Here is a 20,966-nt window from a genome sequence, read left to right on the forward strand (position 1 = left end):
TACCACGGGTATAGGATCTTCTGCTTGAGCAGCGGGTTGGACTAGAAGACCTGCACAGTTCCTTCCAACTCTTGTTATTTTTTTTTATTCCGTTCTGAAAATATTTGTATTTTTTAGCTGAAGATTTGCAAGCAAGATGAAATGCTTCCTCACTTAATTGCCCCAGCATGATATTAACTCTGGTGCTTGAGGTTCCCTTGAACTGTTGCATCCGTTTTACTTGGAAAACCTAAAGCTCCTGCAGATTTTCCACATGCAAAGGAAGCATTTTATCTCTGGGCAGATATCATTCTGCGGAGTCCTTGATGCTCTTTGAGCTTGGCAGTTTGCTTGCCGATGGTTCATTACACAACTAAGTAACGTCATCAGTGCTAGTGAGGATGGAGTTTGCTGCTTGTTTATCTATAGTAGCTTGTCCTGTCAAAGTTGGTGGAGTGTTGTTTCTCCTTAGTTTCTCCACTTTGACTATGGTATTCTGTTTGTTTTCAAGCAGAAAAATATGATGATGATGATTCATCGCACAGTCAGCCAGATGTTTAGCTGAATTTTTAAATTAATAGGTGGCATTTTTGTCCACCTATTAAATTCTTCCCAAGTATGCAAACGTTGCAGTTAGAGATATTGTTGCAGGATGCAAGCTATTCCTAGGAAAGCTGCCTTTAGAAACTGACTGATAATTTTGTCAATGCTGATTTATTATTATTAAAGACATGTTAGATCCAGCTCTCTGAAGATGGCTCCTATGCTTGTAAAGGAAAAAAAGGGGACAACCAGATGCAAAATAGAGGGACTCAGTTATAGTGGTGTTGGGGGCAATGTTGGAAGAGCTGAAGGACCAGGTTAGGGACAGATTGTCCTAGAGAAAACTGAACTGAAATTGTGCTAGAGAAATTCTGAACTGATAGCACATTATCAATCAACCAGACCAGATTTCAGTTCATACATTCATATGGAGTGGAATGGGACAACTGACCATGGCCAACTCATCACGGCCATCTTGCCACGGTCAACTTGCCACATCCAACTCATTGCAGGACAATTCAACAATTCCACTTATTTTAAAAAAATTAAAACATTATTTAAAATAAGTTTAAACATTATTTGATTCTAATTATTTTAATTTTTGCCATTCACATTTCATTTTGTCTCTCCTTTGGCATCCTTTCTTTAATGATTCTATTCCATTATTTCTTCAATATTGGTGTAACTCTTGTCCTGCGGCAAGTTGGCTCTGCCGAGTTGGCCGTGGTGAGTTGTCCTAGACCCCATATGGGGGTGGTTGATTGATTAACACAGATCCCACCACCTCCCCCGCCTGCTCCAGCCTACCCTTCTTTTAATTGGGCCATGAAGTTCTGGATTTTATACTAATGTATTCATGCTGTTCATATAGTTTCTATTTTTATGATTGTAAGCCACCCAGAGTTACCTTGAGGTAAGATGGGCAGCCTATAAAACAATAAAATAAATAAGAGTTGGAAGGTACTTTAGAGGTCATCATGTCCAACCTCCTATATTTCAGGTACATAATACAAAGATCTAACTTGCTGGAGAAGGCTCGGATGCTGGGGAAAGTGGAAGGAAAAAGGATGGACCAAGAGGATGGACTAGGTTACACTTGTGATGGGTGTGCACCATTGGAAATTGCTCAGAATCAATGGCAATTTGATAGCATGGTCCAACTTTTCCTAAGGATATTGCATCACTTAGCAATATCATGTGCTTTGCTTTGGATACGCATCACTTCGGATGTTTTCCAAAAACGAACAACAAAATCAATCAGTCCTTTAGTCAATCAGTCATTAAGAAGTCTGACTGGGCCTACTCAGAACCAATGGCTGAAGAAAAATCAAAGCTAACATCCTGATATTTTTCTTTTATTCTTCGCATGCATGCAGGCATGAAGATGGAACCCAAATTGACCAAATAACTTTATATTATTACTGCTTTTTTGCCAAATAGTTCTATTTCCTGGAAGTCAGAAACATGGGCTAAACCAGGGGTAGGCAACCTCGGCTTTTATGGACTTCAACTCCCAGAATTCCTGAGCCAGCCAAGCTAGCTCAGGAATTCTGGGAGTTGAAGTCCATGAGTCATAAAAGAGCCGAGGCTGCCTACCCCTGGGCTAAACCCCTCTTCTTTGCACCATGTCATGGTTAAAATTAAGAGTATTATTTGGTTTCTATAGCTAACTACACATTATGATGTATAAACATTTATAATTCGTGGCGTTGTCTGCATCAAATTCTAACATTGCTCACCCACCAATCTCTCTACTCTGTTTTTAGCTGTTGCTCAGGGAAATTGCGGTTTGGGCGCTAGCCATAAATTGCAGGTGGAAGCCAATTAGCTAAGATGGTTAATTTGCCATTCTCAAGTTACCCTTGACTTTAATTTGACTGCAGAGAGGGTATTTCAACAGCAGGAGAAAGATAAATCCACTACGGATAAAACAGGCATCAATCAACACGAAGACAATGGACACACCTGGGAGTACCCCCTACCCCAGCCCCCAAGTTAGGAAAAAGTTTAGCCTATGATAGTCAGAAGCCAAGTGTTTACTGATGTTTTGAAGAAAGGATTTGTCCAGCACATGGTTATAGTTGGTCTAGTTAGGTGAACCTGGGCCATTTTTTTTGGACCTTCGGATCAGCCTCATTAAAATAGTGTCCTGGCTTCAAACAACACACTGATCCATGGAATCATTCCGATAACCCCATTGCCTGCATTCACATGACATACCAAGGCCACTGTTAGCTGATTATTCATCTTGGCTGCTGTTTGTATGGATTTTGTCACTGGTTTTGCTGTTTGAATGTCTTTTGGTTGTTTTAACGGTTTTGTAATCTTTGAATGGTAAGCCGCCCAGATTCACTTGGCAGAGTTGAGCCCCATAGAAAATTGAACAAATGAATAAATTGAATTGACTAAGTGCACTGAGTTACAAATAGCAATAGCATTTACACTTATATACCACTTCATAATGCTTTACAGCCCTCTCTCTAAGTGAGGGCTGTATCTAAGTGAGTCAGCATCTTGCCCCCAAACAATCTGGGTCCTCATTTTACCAACCTTGGAAGGATGGAAGGCTGAGTCAACATTGAGCTGGTCAGGATTGAATACCAGACTGTGGGCAGAGTCAACTTGCAATACTGCATTCTAAACACTGCACCACCACAACTCTTGGCTTAATGGTCTAATCACCTTTTGCCCGGGTGGGGGTGGGGGGGAGCCAAGCCAGATTTCAGCCCCTTTGCTTTTCCATGGGGTCCTTGGGTGTCTCTGAACTTGATTGTTTTCTTCAAGATGTACTGATGTTACCTAGTGGGTAATGAAACGTCTGCAGAAAAACAACCAAGCTCAGAGAGCACCAAGGATCTACAAATAATTTCATCTGTTGGTACTGATGCAAAACACTTCACTGCCCCCTTTGAAACCAGCAGTCCCCATCATTCTTTGCTTTCCCTGAGTAATTTCTGCACCAGCTAAACAAACTATGAACCAGAAAGAACTGGTTAAGTACTGCCCCACCGCAAATTTAAAATGTGCTTGGTTAACCTCTGGCTGTGTCACGTGTCCTGATGCCACTGAATGGTGTGCGGGCAACTCTATTCCAGAAAGAAGCTAAAAATAGGTGAGGTTGGGAAAGAAACCAGGCGTATTTGATTTCATTCCTTCGCACTGAAAAATAAATCTAATTCATTTACTAATTCGTTCATGTGAAGTGTTGGTACCACTTTACAAAGCCTTAGTATGGCCACACGTGGAATACTGCATCCATACTGGTCACCACAATATAAAAGAGATGTTGAGACTCTAAAAAGAGTGCAGAGAAGAGCAACAAAGATGATTAGGGGAGACTAAGATATATGAAGAACGGTTGCAGGAATTGGATATGTCTAGTTACGTCTAGTTATGTCTGTTACGCAGCACTCTGTTACGAGTGCTGCGTAACAGAGTGAGCGCCTGTTACTCGTCCCAGCTTCTGCCCACCTAGCAGTTCGAAAGCACGTAAAAATGCAAGTAGAAAAATAGGGACCACTATGGTGGGAAGGTAACAGCGTTCCGTGCGCCTTTGGCGTCTAGTCATGCCGGCCACATGACCACGGAGACGTCCTCCTGGCTCTTCGGCTATGAAACGGAGATGAGCACCGGCCCCTAGAGTCGGAAACGACTAGCACGCATGTGCGGGGGAACCTTTACCTTTACCTTTAGTCTAGAGAAAAGAAGGACTAGGGGGGGAAATGATAGCAGTCTTCCAGTATTTGAGGGACTGCCACAAAGAAGAGGGGGTCATCTTATTTTCCAAAGCACCAGAAGGCAAGAACCAATGGATGAAAACTAATCAAGGAGAAACAACCTAAAACTAAGGAGAAATTTCCTAATCGTGAGAACACTTAACCAGTGGAACGGCTTGCCTCCAGAAGTTGTGGGTGCCCCATCACTGGAGGTTTTCAAGAAGAGACTGGACAGCCACTTGGCTGGAATGGTATAGACTCTCCTGCTTCTTTAGGGCATTGGACTAGATGACCTCCAAGGTCCCTTCAACTCTGCTATTCTATGTTCTGTGTTCTACTCATTGGTCATAGCTAATTTTAATTATTGAAAATTTTCTCATTCTGATTTAATTTGATCATCGATCTCTGGAGTGATGCAAATTGCAAGGTTGCTAATTGACCAGAAACACCCCACCACCACCACCACATAAGTTTATGCTGCTCATTTGGCTTTAACAATCAATGAAGGTTCTCACTAATGATGATTACATAAAGTCGCCAGTTTAAAACCCTTTGGCTGGGAAAGCAATTCCTTCTTAGATGCCACATATCTGGAAAGAAGCTTCTGCTAGCTCACTATTCCTGGAATAATTATTATAATTATAAAACAGATGAGACTGAGAAAGGGGGAAAAAACATTTTCATCACTCTTTGATTTGATATTATTTATTTTACCTTTCTTTTACAGCGTATCTTCCCCCCAAGGGAACTAGAATCTTAAAGCTTAGTGTTTGTATTTTAAAATCAGAAACAAAGACAATAAATTACATTAGGTCACCCACAAAGGGGCAAAGGTTCAGAAACATTGTGCTTTCCGTAGGAATAATAATATCAACAGTTTTAAAAAGGGAAATAAGAGACTCCACACACACAAAAAATGTTTAATGGTTGGACAAAAAGCTACATTCAAAGGAAACGTATGGATCGTCCAATTAAAGCCGTTTGAAAGCGCAAAAAAAAAAAAATCTATTTATAATATCCCTGCAAGGAAGAAAGGAGACCATCCCTGGTTGTAGGTCAAGCTGCCTCTCCTGCATAGTTTAAGTTAATACAGGAAGAGAAATTCCTTTCCTCCTAAATTCCACAATCAAGTATTGCTAGAACCATACCCAACTCAAACCCATTTCTGCTTAGCCAAGTTCGTGCAGCAAGGATAGCAATGGAAAATGGCAGAGGAATGAAAAGGAACAGGTAAGACAGTTGGTCATCTTTCCCCCCGAAGTTCTTAAAAACAAGAAAACAAATTCCTGCAATTAGGAAAATAGAGTAGGGTAGAAAGGATCTTAATTCAACATAAACACAGACACACAAATGCATCCTCCCTTTTTTTTTTTAGGACCAGGGGTGTCCAACTTTGGCAACTTTAAGATATGTGGACTTCAACTTTCAGAATTCTGGGAGTTGAAGTCTACAGGTCTTAAAATTTAACAAGACTGGACACTCCTGCTTTAGACTGTTCTTCTGCCTCAAAATTCAGAAATGGTATTGGGTGTTGGGAGTTCACGGCTCCAAACAACAGCAATTTGGTTTGTGAGAAAGTTCCTTGGCAGAGAATCAGAGTTGGTTGAAGAGGTAGCTTGAGAGTTGATGGAATTGAGCATCTCTGTTGCCTTCTCACTTACTCTGAGCCCGTTTTAAACTTCAAAATTCAGATCAAGGCATAGAGCCCAACCTGATTAGCTGGCCACTGTGCTTAGGCCAAGTGACTATGAAGCGCAGGACTAACTTGCCGAGTGGAATTTCTGACCTCAGTCTTGGCTTCTGGAAAACGAGAACCATGTTCATAACCACACTGTATGCTCACCATGGAAAATGGGACACATTCCGAATTTGACCTTCAACCTGAATGCAAGCCCCATGTGGGGACAAGGTGTCCACCGGCACCCATTTGTTTCTGCCCTAAACGAATGGCAAATTTTAGGAGGAGGACCACAGCTTCCAAATGATTCATGCTTTTATCTTGGAACCCCCACCAGTTTTACTGTCAGCTTTCCCCAAGCTGGAGAGCAAGATTCCCACAGCTGAGGCCCAAGCCAATCTTAAGCACAGGAAGAGTCTGCCATATCCCATTTTTCCTTTCCAGTTGTATAGAGTGGCTTACTTGTAACAAACTCACGCTAACAAAGTACCGTACTTCCTCCTGCTGCACAACTTAATTAGACCATACATTCTAGTTCAATGGAAACAGGACCTTTTTCCGTTGGGAGCAAAATTAGCGAACTACGTTTCTCTACTTATCTTTAAATTACCAAGGATGCAACTTCAGGCTGCCATCCTTGTTATTTTTTCCCCAGACATCGTGGTGATGTCTGGCACTGCTATAAGAAAAACCTTCGACATCTCCAAGAACGGAGATGGAAATTCTCAACCTTGAAACTCCAGCTGATTTGGGGGAGGCCAGAAAAAGGGTCCCCACTATGCAACCGCTTGGGGCAATCTCAAGCACAGTATGAATTCTGGGATTTGACTTTAAATTCCTTTTGGCTGAGGTCCTGAGGTTACATCTGCACCAAAGCCATTTTCTGTGGCCCTTAGAATATCCTTGAATGGCAGCTGTGCAAATGGGCAGCCTGAACGGCCATCACTAAAATGCACAGTATTATGCAGTAGAGTTAGTTTTAAAAGCTTCTTCTCATCTGGATGCAAAACTCAAAAAGAATCAAAAATCCCCCCCCCCTCTGCCCATAGCAGCTCTGGCTGCTTAGGATTTGCCCATCCTGGTTTTGTTCATAGCAAACCGAACCCTTTTTTTCAAAGCGCTTCTGGGATGCACTGGGCTTATAAGAGGTGCTTACACTGATTTGCAGGTGTTTCTCCTATGGATACAGAGCTGCAACGTGATCCTGAGTTATGAAATGAAAATCAGTATGCAAAATAAACCATGATACAAATGAGAGCGAGCAAAACCCGCCATCTGTCTCTCCTCATGAGCTCCTGCACTAGAAACCCCTGAAGAAGGATTCACACAGAGGTGAAACGGAGAACCTCTGAGTAGGAGATATATCAAGCTAGCTCAGGGATCTTCAAACCTGGCCCTTTTATGACTTGTGGACTTCAACGCCCAGAATTCCTCAGTCAGGCACGCGTGCCTGGCTGAGGAGTTCTGGGCGTTGAAGTCCACAAGTCATAAAAGGGCCAGGTTTGAAGATCCCTGAGCTAGGTCAAGTATTCCCCATAAAACACAATTCTGTTGGCCACTCATCTGTTGTGCAAGATGTAATGATTAATTTTAAAACTTTTTTCCCTTTACGTAGGAAGCATATCCACTTTAGGAATCCCTTTTAAGATTGACCAAACCTCACTCGGAAGTTGATGAGGCTCTGGAGAATAAAACCTCTGCAATAAATACAGTAAGTGCCACGATGTTTTTAATTATTTAAACAAGGTGCCACGATGTTTTTAATTATTTTAATTTTCTTAATTAAATTCTTAGTTATCTAGAGGTTACTAGGTGACTCAGGTGAAATCATAGCTGGGATCTATTAGCATTGTTGTAGCATTGTTACTCATACACTATTTATTAGTGTGCTTGATCCTTTATGAGATGACAAGGGTAGGTGGGGTTTGGGTGAGCAGGAAACTACACTCTTGAATTCAACTGAAAAGAAGAAAGAGGGCAAAACAGAAATGAGAATCATTTAATTCAGTTACATACATTTATGATTTGAATGGCTGACCTTGCTTGATCTCAACAAGTTAAACAAGGTCAAACCTGGTTATGCTGGGACAGGACACCACAAGGAGATGCCAAACTGCAAGTTAGACCACTATTTTAAAAAAAAATCCTGCAAAAGGCAATGGGAAGTCACTTCTACATTGTCACCCAAAAATAACACAGAAGTATCCATAAAGTCAGGGGGTATCTAATCCAACTCAAAAGAAGAGTAGTGTATGGTAGGCAGCCATCTTGAACTTAATTCCCTCCAGATGTGTTTCATTACAACTCCCATAATGCCCTGGTTTTCATCACCTTTTATCTCTAGGGATGAAAGCCTTTACAGATCTGGGTGGTTCTCAAGTGTGAGAGAAGCTGTCATTGTGCCCAAGGCCTTGACAACAAGGATGGGGGGGGGGGGAGGAATTTAAAACTCCAGCTGGTTTTGAGGGTCAGAGGAAGCAAAATGAAAAGTGGGATGTCTTTTGTAGAAGAAAGCGTGAGAATTTAAGACGGCAGGGAGACAGGAATGAAAACGTTCAACCAGGAAGCGCAAACGATTCTGTTTTCTGAGATGGGTTTGCAAATTTTAAAAGGCGTTTCTGAATGATTACGAGTGGAGGGGTTAAATGAGTGTACATTCATAGGTGCTCTCCAGCCCTGAAGAGCTGACTCGCTAATTCAACATCTGGTTTTTTCAAGTTTGCAACATCTGCTGAAGGCCTGAGCATTCATACTCACAGGACAGACTCCGTGGCATTGCTGCTTCAGATGCAACACCTGTCCCAACGAATACATCCATCAATGAAACTGACATTTTTGACCTATTTGCTTTGATCCACCGATCGTACTCAGTGTCTTGTTCGCAAAAAAACTGTTATCGAAGATGCCTCCAAGTTGTCCCCACGTCTCACACCCATCTGTGTTGTACAGGAAGTTGCTTTATATCAAGGTAATAACTGCATGATATTTGGCCACTGAAAATTAACCGCCTGAGCTCCTATTCTGATTCCAACCAGTAGAAAACAATTATTGTAAAAAGCTACAGAAAAACAGAAAGGATAACATTATCTTTGGATAATGTAATAATCAAATTCACTCAGTTTTCCTATATCCCAATAAAACATGGTTTACTTGTGGTCCACAACTGAACCTGGAGGACTTTGGATCCAAGTCAGGATGAAAAAGAAATACAACAAAATATAATTGGTTACTACAGTCACAGCCACGTGTTTGCATCATCTCCCCAAAAGATGATCCAAGCATTTTGAGCTGGAATGACAATCCATTTTTCAGCTGCAATACTCGCAGAACGTTCCAATTTTTAATCTGGCCTTTAATTTGCAAGCCCCAAATGCCGCAAAGTGATCCCAAAGCTTCCGATTGCACCAGAAACTCACGCCAATGCATAGGGTACCTTGAAACTGGAAATCAAGAGACTGACTATATAGAACTATAGCCCCATTTCGAGTTGTCAAAATGAACAGTACCTCCGGAGACAGAGAGTGGAGCATATTCATTTAAATCTTCCCCGGTTAAAAGAAAAAGAACAAAATGAGAATTATTAACCCTGTGAGCAGAAACAAAGTACATCAAAGGAAACGCTGTACCTCTGCTCGACATTTGTCTCGCCACGTTAAGTTTTCTATTTGCAGAAACTTTGAAAAAAAAAACAACCCCAAAACCTAGAGAGGCATTTATCTGAGATACAACCAGATGTAACGTTCAGTTGACCTCTTGCTGTTACTTATCCCACGACTGATTCGGTTAGGGTCCCTTGAAACGGAAGCCAAAAGCTGGAACGAATGGAGAACCCGGGTTGAATCAGGAAAATGAACTTTCTCCCAAAGCAGAGGTCCTTCTGAAAAGGAGAAGGGACAGATTCCACCAACGTGAAAACTCTGGCTGGTTCCTCCGTGTCAGGCACATCCCTGCTCCTCCAATACCCCAATGGCTTGATAGAAGAGGGGGTGGGGTGAAACAGATAATCCCAAATAATAATGTCTCAGAACTCCCTGAGGTGGGAAAACGAAGTCTTGTCTTATTAAGAGAGGCTGGCTGGCATCTCCACAAACCTGCGTCCCCTCCGTCGAGTTGGGTGCCGCCTTTGTAACTACGTGCTCCTTTTTGAAGGACACCCTTCCAGGGTGGGGAAGGCAGTGCCAGAACTGGGCACTCTGGGAAAAAAAAAGGCAGCTGCTTCAAGGTTCCTCTGGCTCTGCCTGCGGCCTGCCTTCCTCTCCACTGTATTCAGTTAAAAACCAGCCCAGAGAAAGGGGGAGTCTAATTGTCCTGCTGGTCCAGCTTGCTCTGATGCAGGCAGGGAAGAACCCAGAATCGTGCAGGCGACCCAGGATGGGGCCTGTCACCTTAGAGTAGGTGGCTTCCAATTGCTTTCAAGGCTGGCTGGCTTGCTTTCCCCTCCCAGTTCCAAACCCCCTGCCTGGAAAAAACAGGGCAGGCGAGTCGGGAACAGTACCAGAGAGTGCAGATTGCAGCTGCTACCTGAGGTTGATATAGACACACAATCGGAATCTTCTGCGGGCACTCTTGGGTCTTTGGAAAAGGAAAAAAGTGGGCGAGCTGGGCCGGGCCAACTGCCCCAACGCCGGGGTCAGACCACATTCTCGGGGGGGTTGTGGTTCGTCTTTTGATGCTGGCAGTTCCTTTCGTTCAGGAGGCCAATCATCTCGTTGTTGGAGGGGGTGCTCCCTTTTTCTGGCGAGGAGGCGTCCGGTTTGGGGGGGCTCCCGTCGGGGGATTGCGGACAGCTCTCCAGGCGGGAGGCCATGAGACCGTTTTGGTACTGGAGGCGTGTGATCTGCAGGGCAAAGAAAGAGAGCGCGGGTGAAGCTCAGTGCGAAGAAGCACAATTTAAACAATGATACCGAAACATTATGATCAACGTAGGATTGGTCACTTAGCCACCGTTTGAAGTTATGACGGACTTCGAAAATGGGACTTACAACCTTGGTTTGAAATTCTGATGTCTGGGCCCACCCCTGTGGTCACGTAACCACACTTTGGGTGCTCGATTTATAGAACATAGAATAGGTGGGGGGGAAATGGAACTTTGATTTTGTTTTACCGATTAGATAGATCTGTTGTGATAGAAAATGGCTAGTTTAAACTATTATGTAAAAGTAAAAAGTTGATTGGTTCAAAATTGGGAAAGGAGTCCGGCAAGGCTGTATACTGTCACCCTGCCTATTTAACTTATATGCAGAGCACATCATGAGAAAGGCAGGGCTAGATGAATCAAAAGTTGGAATTAAGATTGCCGGAAGAAACATCAACAACCTAAGATATGCAGATGATACCACTCTAATGGCAGAAAGTGAAGAGGAACTAAAGAGCCTCTTGTTGCGAGTGAAGAAGGAGAGTGCAAAACTAAAACATTAAGAAAACCAAGATCATGGCATCCGGCCCTCTCAATTCCTGGCAAATAGATGGGGAAGAAATGGAGGTAGTGACAGATTTTATTTTCCTGGGCTCCAAGATCACTGGACTGTAGCCAAGAAATTAAAAGATGCTTGCTCCTGGGGAGGAAAGCCATGGCAAATCTAGACAGCACACTAAAAAGCAGAGACGTCACCCTGCCAACAAAAGTGCGTATAGTCAAGGCCATGGTCTTCCCAGTTGCAATGTATGGCAGTGAAAGCTGGACCATAAGAAAGGCTGAGCGCCAAAGAATTGAGGCCTTTGAACTATGGTGCTGGAGAAGACTCCTGCGAGTCCCTTGGACTGCAAGGCGATCAAACCGGTCAGTCCTAGAGGAGATCAACCTTGACTGCTCTTTAGAAGGCCAGATCCTGAAGTGGAAACTCAAATCCCTTGGCCACCTAATGAGAAGGAAGGACTCACTGGAGAAGAGCCTCATGCTGGGAAAGGTGGAGGGCAAGAGAAGAAGGGGACGACAGAGAATGAGGTGGCTGGATGGAGTCACTGAGGCAGTAGGCGTGAGCTTAAATGGACTCCAGAAGATGGTAGAGGACAGGAAGGCCTGGAGGAACGTTGGCCATGGGGTCGCGATGGGTCGGACACGACTTCGCAGCTAACAACAATAAAAAAGTTGAGGTTCGATGTTAATGCCTTATTCAAGGCATTTAAAGTCAACGCCTTTTCTTTCTTTCTCCCTTTCTTTTCCTCACTCCTCCCTTCCCTACTTTTCCTACTATTTGCTTTAGTATTTTTTTGTATAACATAACCTAATAAAACTGTCTAAACCGAGAGACTTATTCAGGTCTCTAGGGCACGTGGAAAGTGAAACTAAAGTAAATCTTGGATAATAGGACGCCGTTTAATTTAACAGCAATTAATTCTAATAGATGAAATTGAAATTAAGTCTTCCTTGCTTTCTTTATGAATAAATCTAAGAATTACTCAAAAAGAAGAACATAGAATATTAGTGATGGAAGGGACCTTGGATGTCTTCTAATCCAACCGCCTGCTCGAGCAGGAGATCCTATACCAGGCTGTTTGTAGCATCCTATAGTCAGGTGACCAGAATTCACCATGTTTTCGGATGAAGAAACGGTAGTTCATATAGTCAGGGTCACAGAACAAGATTGCAGAAATTGATTCTAAACAACAGCACAACACAGTCGCCACAAGGGTGTTAGAACGAGAACGTCTGTAAGAGTTATTCTATGCCGTTAATGAAAAATTGGTGGAGTTGAAAAAAGCATTGGAAACGAGGTTAAAATATTGTGGGATTTCCAGATACAAAAACTGACCAACTCTTGGAATGAAACACACCAGATCGAACTGAGGTTGAAAAGAAAGAAGTGTGGATAATTGATGAGGCAATACTGGAAGATAACAGAAGACGGACAACTGTAGAAAATCACAAACGATCAAGAGCTGAAAACAGAAGATGAAAGATTAGGGCAAAAATCAGCCATGGTGGTTCCACTGGTTAATAGGTACACTGGGTGCCATGTCAAAAAAATTTAGGTGGCACTTAGAAAATCTGCACATTGACAAAATTTCTATTGGTCGATTACAAAATTTCCAGCCTGCTTAGATCCACACATATACCATGCTGATATAGTAGGTTCTTTGGAAAACTCAATGCATACAAATTTTTATTTTTTTATTTTAATCCCATTTATATCCCGCCTTTCTCTGAAGACTCAGGGCGGCTTACAATTTAAGCACAAACCAATGTGCTTAGCCCACATCAGCAAAAGAACTGGCAGTTGTGATTTCACACTGTGCTGTATGTAATACTAACTCAAGCTGGGCATGGTGGAAAGCAATCTTATATTATGTGCGTGCATAAATTATGCAAAGAAAGCATGTTTGCAACGCCTGTCCGTATTCCTCTTTTGCATTATCTATTGCTTCTGCCAATCATGGGGAGGATGAAAAGCACTGATTCCTTAACCTAACAAATCTTCATCAGCATCATGCATTTTCAGAAAGGACTAGCAACATGGACAGAAGTCACCAAAGGGGAATCACATGACCTCAGGATGTTGCGCCTGCCATAAATATGAAGTGGTTGCCAAGAATTCAAATTTTGATCACATGACCATGGGGATGCTGCAATGGCAGTGAAGTGTAAAAATGGTCATGTCATTTTTTTCAGTGCTATTTGTAACTTTGTAACAAATTCGTTTTTTAATTTTTGTACTGTTGTTTTTTATTGTTGTAAGCCGCCCTGAGTCCTCTGGGAGATAGGGCGGCATATAAGTCCCAAAAATAAATAAATAAATAAATAAATAAATAAATAAATAAATAAACTTTGGTCATTAAACGAACGGTTATAAGTCAAGGACAACTGTACATTCCTGGGAAAAAGAAATAAAATAACCCAGAAACACTGTAATCATTTCAGTTGGTTTCTGCTGAATCTATCCATCTTCTTCAGAAATAGAATCTTCTACTGCATGCCCATTATCTAAAGGTAGAAATGCTCTGCGAAATATTTATATTAAGGCAATCAAATAACTAAAAGGAGAGTTGATTACCCAACTATTTTTTTAAAAAAAAACACACACACCATATCATCCCTAAAGTAAAAGGTCCACAGTTTTTAGGGGTCCCATGAAGGAGAGTGGGGGACGGCTGTGGGAATGACTGGCTGTTCCAGGGGCAGAAGCTCTGACAGAGCAGATCCACTTCCTAGGTCTCCCTAGATGCCGTTGCTTGATTGACGGCACCTGACCCCGTCTGACTGCACAAGACAGACAGATAATATGAGAGATGGGTGGTCTCTAGCACATGTAGGGTTATCCAGCATCTTGAACCTCATTTTTTTAAGAGCCCTAGCTCTAAAGAAAATCTAGCCACAAGGATTCCCATCCAGTTATCTGGAGCCGTGGTTAGAATGCAGTACAAGTAGTTCTCAATTTACAACAGCTCATTTAGTGACCATTCAAAGTCACAATGGGATTGAAAAAAATGAGTTATGACCCTTTTTCATAGTAACGACTATTGCAGCATCCCCATGGTCACATGATCAAAATTCAGATGCTTGGCAACTGACTCGTATTTACGACGGTTGCAGTGTCCGGGGGGGTGTGTCACGTGATCACCTTTTTGCGAACATTTGAGAAGCAAAGATTCACTTAACCGTGTCACTAATTTAACAACTGCAGTGATTCACTTAACAACGGGGGCAGGAAAGGTTGCAAAATGGAGTAAACTTCACTTAACAAATGTCTCCCTCAGCAACAAAAATCTGGGGCTCAATTGTGGTCATAAGTCGAGGATTACCTGTATGGCGGGCTAACTCTGCCTACATATTAGGAGTTCGATCCTGACCGGCTCGAGGTTGACTCAGCCTTCCCTCCTTCCGAGGTCAGTAAAACGAGGACCCAGATTGTTGGGGGCAAGAGGCTGACTCTGTAAAACCGCTTAGAGAAGTGGTATATAAGTCTAAGTGCTGCCTAAGTGCTATCTGTGGTCCAGACATTGTGAAAGACGTCAAGAGTTTCTCTCGTGACACTCTCCACTTCTTGTGCCCTGAGATCGACACTCATGAAGCTCCAGTGGACACATCTTCAAGACAGAAGCAACCCCAGCTGGGCCCAGCCAACACTGAAATAATAACTCAGTCAATATACAAAACCGGCTTGTTAAGGAGAAGCCATTCTCCTAAGAAGCCAGCTTTCTCTATTTTTAAATAAATCTGCTTTTATGGTATTTGAAAGGATAAAATGAAGAATTAGTTCAGTTAAAAACTGTTGGGAGGCTTAGGCCTCAGGCTCACCTTGACATACTGGAGATCCGTAAGAGCACGAACACTGAAGTCTGAGAGATACTGGGAAGTCACGTTGGCACTAAGCTGGTTGTTGCTGCCGCTGAAATTGGAAGAGATGGACTCGGTGCGCTCGTGGTAGCAAAGAGACGCTGAGCGATTCAGATTGCTCATATGAGATGGAGAACGTATTTCTGAAACTAGACAGAGAGAAAGACGATCCAGGAATCAGGTTCCATCTATGTTCCTCCATTTTAAAAAAAATCTTTCTTAAAATGGCAACTCTTACTCTGTTTGGGCTGACCTCAAAATAGCTAAGCAAAGCCGGATCACTTTTACAATGCTGCTAAGGACACCTCAGGAACCTGACCATAAAGTCACCAGACATTGAGGTGGACATGTGGAGTCTTCACCTAAAGCAGGGGTAGGCAACCTTGGCTCTTTTATGACTTGTGGACTTCAACTCCCAGAATTCCTGAGCCAGCATGGGGGAAACTTTGGCCCCTTCATGACTTGTGGACTTCAACTCCCAGAATTCCTCAGCCAGTCATGCTGGCTCAAGATTTCTGGGAGTTGAAGTCCACGAGTCATAAAAGAGCCAAGGTTGCCTACCCCTGACCTAAAGCTTTCTCCCAGAGGCTCATGGGAATGGCATCTCCTCTTCCAGTTTTTTTTTGTCTCCGTAACAATATCAAGTAAATTAGGCTGACTGGCCAAAAGTCACCTAGGGAGCTTTTGCAGATGGTTTTGAACCTGGGTTCTGCTCCCTCACTGAATTCATGAGTCCACATTTTAGGGTCTTAGGATCCCAAAACATAGTTTGGAATGGCATGTGAGGAACACACCCTTCAAAGTCGGTGGGGCAGGACAAAATTTAAGTCTGGCCTCACTTAAATGGTTTCTCTATATTTAATAGTGTTCTTGTATTCCATACTAAAAATTACAATTGAGTGGTAACTTTTGAAGAGTCTCTGGGGCCTGGACTTGTTCTTCATCGTGTCACTTCAACACTGTTTGAAACCCCTCTCTTTTTCAATGCAGAAAAAGTTGAAGAAACCTGTCTGGCACACAAAACATTTGACTGTATATCATCTTCTTCTAAGTCCAGTTCATACATGGATAACCTCAGAAGAATATGGGGTATCATGTCAGGTGGACATCATTTGCATGCCATCATGTTATCATGTCTTCTGCCAGGGGGTCTGTGACTTTAATGCAAGTGCATACACATCTATGTGCTCCAAAAATATGGGCAGGCTTGCAATTAAAAAAAAACAACAGGCCAATTGTGCCTCCTAGCTACCACCCAGATTAACTGCATAGAATGTTTCTGTGCAAACAATAGCCTATCCTAGGATAGGAACATTCAGGAAGCAGCAGCAATGTGTTGGGACTTCAACATCCAGAATTCATAGCCAGCAACAATCTTGGCCTGGCTGGATCGGAATTCTGGGAATTGAAGTCCCAAGACAGCTGATGGATGCCAAGCTGGGGAAGGCAGTTTTAGTGGCTTTGGCATGGCAGATAATTTTCATTTAATACAAATTATTATTATTATTATTATTATTATTATTATTATTATTATTATTATTATTATTATTATTATTATTATTATTATTTAAGCATTTTAATAATAATTTAATAAACATTTGAGTTTGGGACTGAAAGAAGAGCTAGCAATCTTCACAGCCTCGCTTAAAAGGAGACAGGCAGGAAAGCTGAATATAGTATGCTATTATATTATGCATCACACTCCTATCTTTAGCAAAGGGCCCTTAACCAAAGTCAAGTTAAAAACTCAGAAACTGCATTTGCGCAAAAAGCTTAACTTGGTTTGTGTTAAATTGGTTTAAATATTTATTTTGTTTTGTTGCACACTGAGAGCTAGATTGATGCAGTGGTTAAAGGTGTGAGATTAGAACCAAGGGACGTGGGTTTTAGACATGAAAACAGCTGGGGGACTTCGGTCAGTGCCCCCTCTCTTAGCACTTGATAGTAAGCAGCAAATCACTTCTGAAAATGTTGCCAACAAACACCCTGATTATCACCTATTCTCCTCACAACAGGGCGTCCCCAGGAAGGCACAATTTTATTTAATGCAAAAGTCAGTTTGTTCAATTAGTTTATGATTCGATAAACTCCTCACCCCCCATGGGATTCATTCAGTAACAAGTTTATTTTCACAAAGCCAGGGGGAGAGAGGAAGGTAGAGGAGAGAGGGGGAGAACCCAAGGCATTTTGGTGTCTAGGGAATTGAAACCACATCTCTGCATCCCCCTATGCCATCTGCACTCCAAGGATCTAAAAAAGTCAAATCATGGCAACTGGATCAACATTTGTTAATCTGAGATGTTTCGATACTCATCCAAGTAACTTCATCAGTCTAAATAAAAATAAAATAACAATAATAATAATTAGTTAGGCAGTCGTTGGAATCTACTAACTCTTGCCACACCAACTGCAGAGGTTTCTCCCCAAAAATGTATTGCAATATGTAAATGAAGATGAGTAACAAAATGTCTCAGATTAAAAAACTTTGATCCAGTTGCCAGGATATGACCTTTTGGGAGGCTTTTGGCCTGGATGATTGAGTCTTCATTTCCAAACTCCGAGCATCTTTACAAGGAATTATGGTGCATTATTTCATTTATCTTATCTCATTTATCTCAAAGAATTGAGGCCTCTGAACTATGGTGCTGGAGAAGACTCCTGCGAGTCCCCTGGACTGCAAGGCGTTCAAACCGGTCAGTCCTAGAGGAGATCAACCCTGACTGCTCTTTAGAAGGCCAGATCCTGAAGTTGAAACTCAAATCCTTTGGCCACCTAATGAGAAGGAAGGACTCACTGGAGAAGAGCCTCATGCTGGGAAAGGTTGAGGGCAAGAGAAGAAGGGGACGACAGAGAATGAGGTGGCTGGATGGAGTCACTGAAGCAGTAGGCGTGAGCTTAAATGGACTCCAGAAGATGGTAGAGGACAGGAAGGCCTGGAGGAACGTTGTCCATAGGGTTGCGATGGGTCGGACACGACTTCACAACTAACAACAAATCTCATTCTATGGCCAACGCTCCTGCATCACAACCTATGCCCCTGAAGTCCAAGCAAAGCATTAATGTGCAGCACTCACCCCCAAGCATCAAATGCAATTTTTTACCTGACAGCTTGGAATGCAAGGACCCTCGCTGTATAATGGACTGGTGCTGGGATCTGTCCGGCGGTGCTACAGGCACACGGGCACACCAAATGGAGGAGGAGAAGGTGTTGTTGGTGATGGTGGAAGCGGAGAAAAGAGAGAGGCAAAAGGAGAAGAAAAATCAACAATAACATTGCCGTGCATGTAATGACAATATTATAGGTGACAGGAAGCAGAGGTGGCAAACAGAGCCCTCTTCCTGCCTTCAAGGACGCCGGCCCTGGGAAAGGAATTGACAGCAGCACCTGAGGCGCTGGGTTCCCAAACGTCGGACCAGAACCGGATTGAACTGTTCCCTCAGAGGGACAGAGTTTTAGACGTTGCCTCGCTCACACCGCACTCAACCCCTGTAATAAAAAGTACAAGCATGTACAAGCATGTGCCCCAAAAACATCAGAGTTGTCAGTCAAACTCAAGTCTCAAATCTGCTGCCAGAGCAGGGCCCTCCCCCCCCCAACTTATTCTCCAGTAGAGTGGAGTCTTCAAAGTAGGGAGATGACAGAGGCTCTGCAAGAAATGTTAGCAAATGGAAACAACACACACACACACAAATCCTGACTGAAGCACGAAAAAAAACCCTTATGCAATCTTCTATAGACAGGTAACAAGATGGTGGGTTTGTTGTCACTGTGAGTTGCGGTGGTGGTGGGGGCACGAAGGGAGGCTCAGCCAACCTCACTGTATACATGTTGTACTTTGATAATCAAGGTTCCTTCAGGAAGTTCTCAACTTACAGCAGATCGCTTAGTGAAGTTACAACGGTCCTGAAGAAAGTGACTTACGACCATTTTTCACACTTCTGACGGCATCCCCACGGTGACGTGATCAAAATTCAGATGCTTGACAACTGACTCATACTTATGACGGTTGCAGTGTCCCGGGGTCACGTGATCCCCTTTTTGTGACCTTCTTGACGAGCAAAGTCAATGGGGGAAGCCAGATTCACTTAACAACCGTGCCGCTAACTCAAACCACTGCGGCAAGGTAGGTCATAAAATGGGGCAAAACCCACATAAGAAATGTCTCCTTTAGCAACAGAAATTTTGGGCTCCACTGTGGTCGTAAGTCGAGGACTACCCGGCTGCCCTTTTTCTCACTTGGGATGCAACTTTGCAAAAAAATACTGCAATGCGTGTAAAACTGTATTGGGAAAAAAAAAGTACCTTATCTAACTAAACACAGTCTCTTCCATGATGTCTCTAATGGGTACTTCCAATACTTTCCTAAGGCAGGCATTATGTCAGGGGTCCTCAAACGTGGCCACTTTAAGACTTGTGGACTTCAACTCCCAGAATTCCCCAGCCAGCCATGGCTGGCTGGGGAATTCTGGGAGTTAAAAATCCACAAGTCTTAAAGTGGTCAGGTTTGAGGACCCCTGCATTATGTGAAAGAAAATAGAGAAAGACAAAGCAGGTGATGGGATAAAAATCATTATGCATCATAGACTCAGCTGAAATGGATCCTTGAAATGACCGTTTTAGTCCTTGCTCATGGCAGAAATCCCCATGAAGGCATCCCCACAGATTGTCTAAACACATCCAGCATCCATCAACTTCTAAAGTTGTGAATTCCAAGGTGTGCATGACTGTAGGGGCAGCTACAATTTAAGCCCTGCCCCTTTTGTACATGCACCTAATAAAAAGACTGTTATCATACCTTAGGGAGCACCTGCAGCCGGCATCAACTTCCCTCCGCCCTGTGCGCTCCCACAGAGAGGGCCTCCTCAGGGTGCCACCGGTCAGAGAATGCCGTCTGGTGGCCCCCAGGGGGAGGTCCTTCTCTGTGGGCGCGCCGGATTTGTGGAACCGTTTACTGGTCGAGCTCCGGACGGCGCCTGACCTTCGCTCCTTCCGACGGGATCTTAAGACCTACTTGTTTGAACAAGCCGGCCTGGCCTGACGGGTTTTGGGTTTTATTATTGCTTTTAACGTATTTTAACTTATTGTTTTAAGGTATTGGGCACTTTGTTTAATCTTTTCTTAATTTTTGTATCCTTGTATTAGTATTTATTGCCCTGTTCACCGCCCTGAGTCCTTCGGGAGAAGGGCGGTATACAAATAAAATTATTATTATTATTATTATACCTGCCCCTGGACAATTTTGCAGAAAACTAACAATAGCTACTTCTCTCAGTTCCTCCTCCTAAGACTTAGCTTCCATAGCCCTGATCATTTTGGGTTGCCTTTCTCTACATCACTTTCTCCGACTTGTTCTTAAAAATGTACAGTAAAATGCAAAAATCTAAAAAAAAAAATGGCGGGTGACTTTGAAAATCTATATTGGCATCTCTTAGTGGGGAGATGGTTCAGTGCCTGGATGATTAAAAAAAAACCCTAAGAGAATACACACAAGACGAAAAAGCGGTGCATAAAAGCGCTTCTGCTTGGGAGTTGCAAGTAGGTGAAGAAAAGCACAGAAGCTCAGAAGAGGAAGGGAGGAAGAAATGAAGGAAAGGTATGGATGGACAGAAGGAGGAAGGACAAAGAGAAGGGAGAGACGGAGGAAGGAAGACATGGATGGACAGAAGGAGAAAGGAAGAACAAAGGGAGGGAAGGGAGGGAGGAACGGAAGGAAAGAAGGGAGGGAAGGAGGCATGGATGTAGAGAAGGAGGAAGGAAGGGAGGGAGGGAGGGAGG

At 43.0% G+C, this 20,966-nt stretch overlaps 1 protein-coding gene across 1 annotated transcript in view; it reads right to left on the reverse strand.

Moving 5' to 3' along the window:
• Nucleotides 1-7,455: 7,455 nt before the first annotated feature.
• Nucleotides 7,456-20,966, reverse strand: part of CNNM4 (cyclin and CBS domain divalent metal cation transport mediator 4) — a 74,824-nt gene continuing 61,313 nt past the window's right edge. The window contains exons 6-8 of the mRNA XM_083368204.1: nt 18,292-18,357; nt 15,152-15,339; nt 7,456-10,753 (exon numbers count right to left, since the gene is read on the reverse strand). Of these exons, the coding sequence (XP_083224330.1) occupies nt 10,547-10,753; nt 15,152-15,339; nt 18,292-18,357 (461 nt within the window). The 3' untranslated portion in view covers nt 7,456-10,546. The remainder of the gene's footprint in view (nt 10,754-15,151; nt 15,340-18,291; nt 18,358-20,966) is intronic.

Source organism: Vipera ursinii, assembly GCF_947247035.1.
Source record: "Vipera ursinii genome assembly, chromosome: 8".
NCBI classification, from domain to species: Eukaryota; Metazoa; Chordata; class Lepidosauria; order Squamata; family Viperidae; genus Vipera; species Vipera ursinii.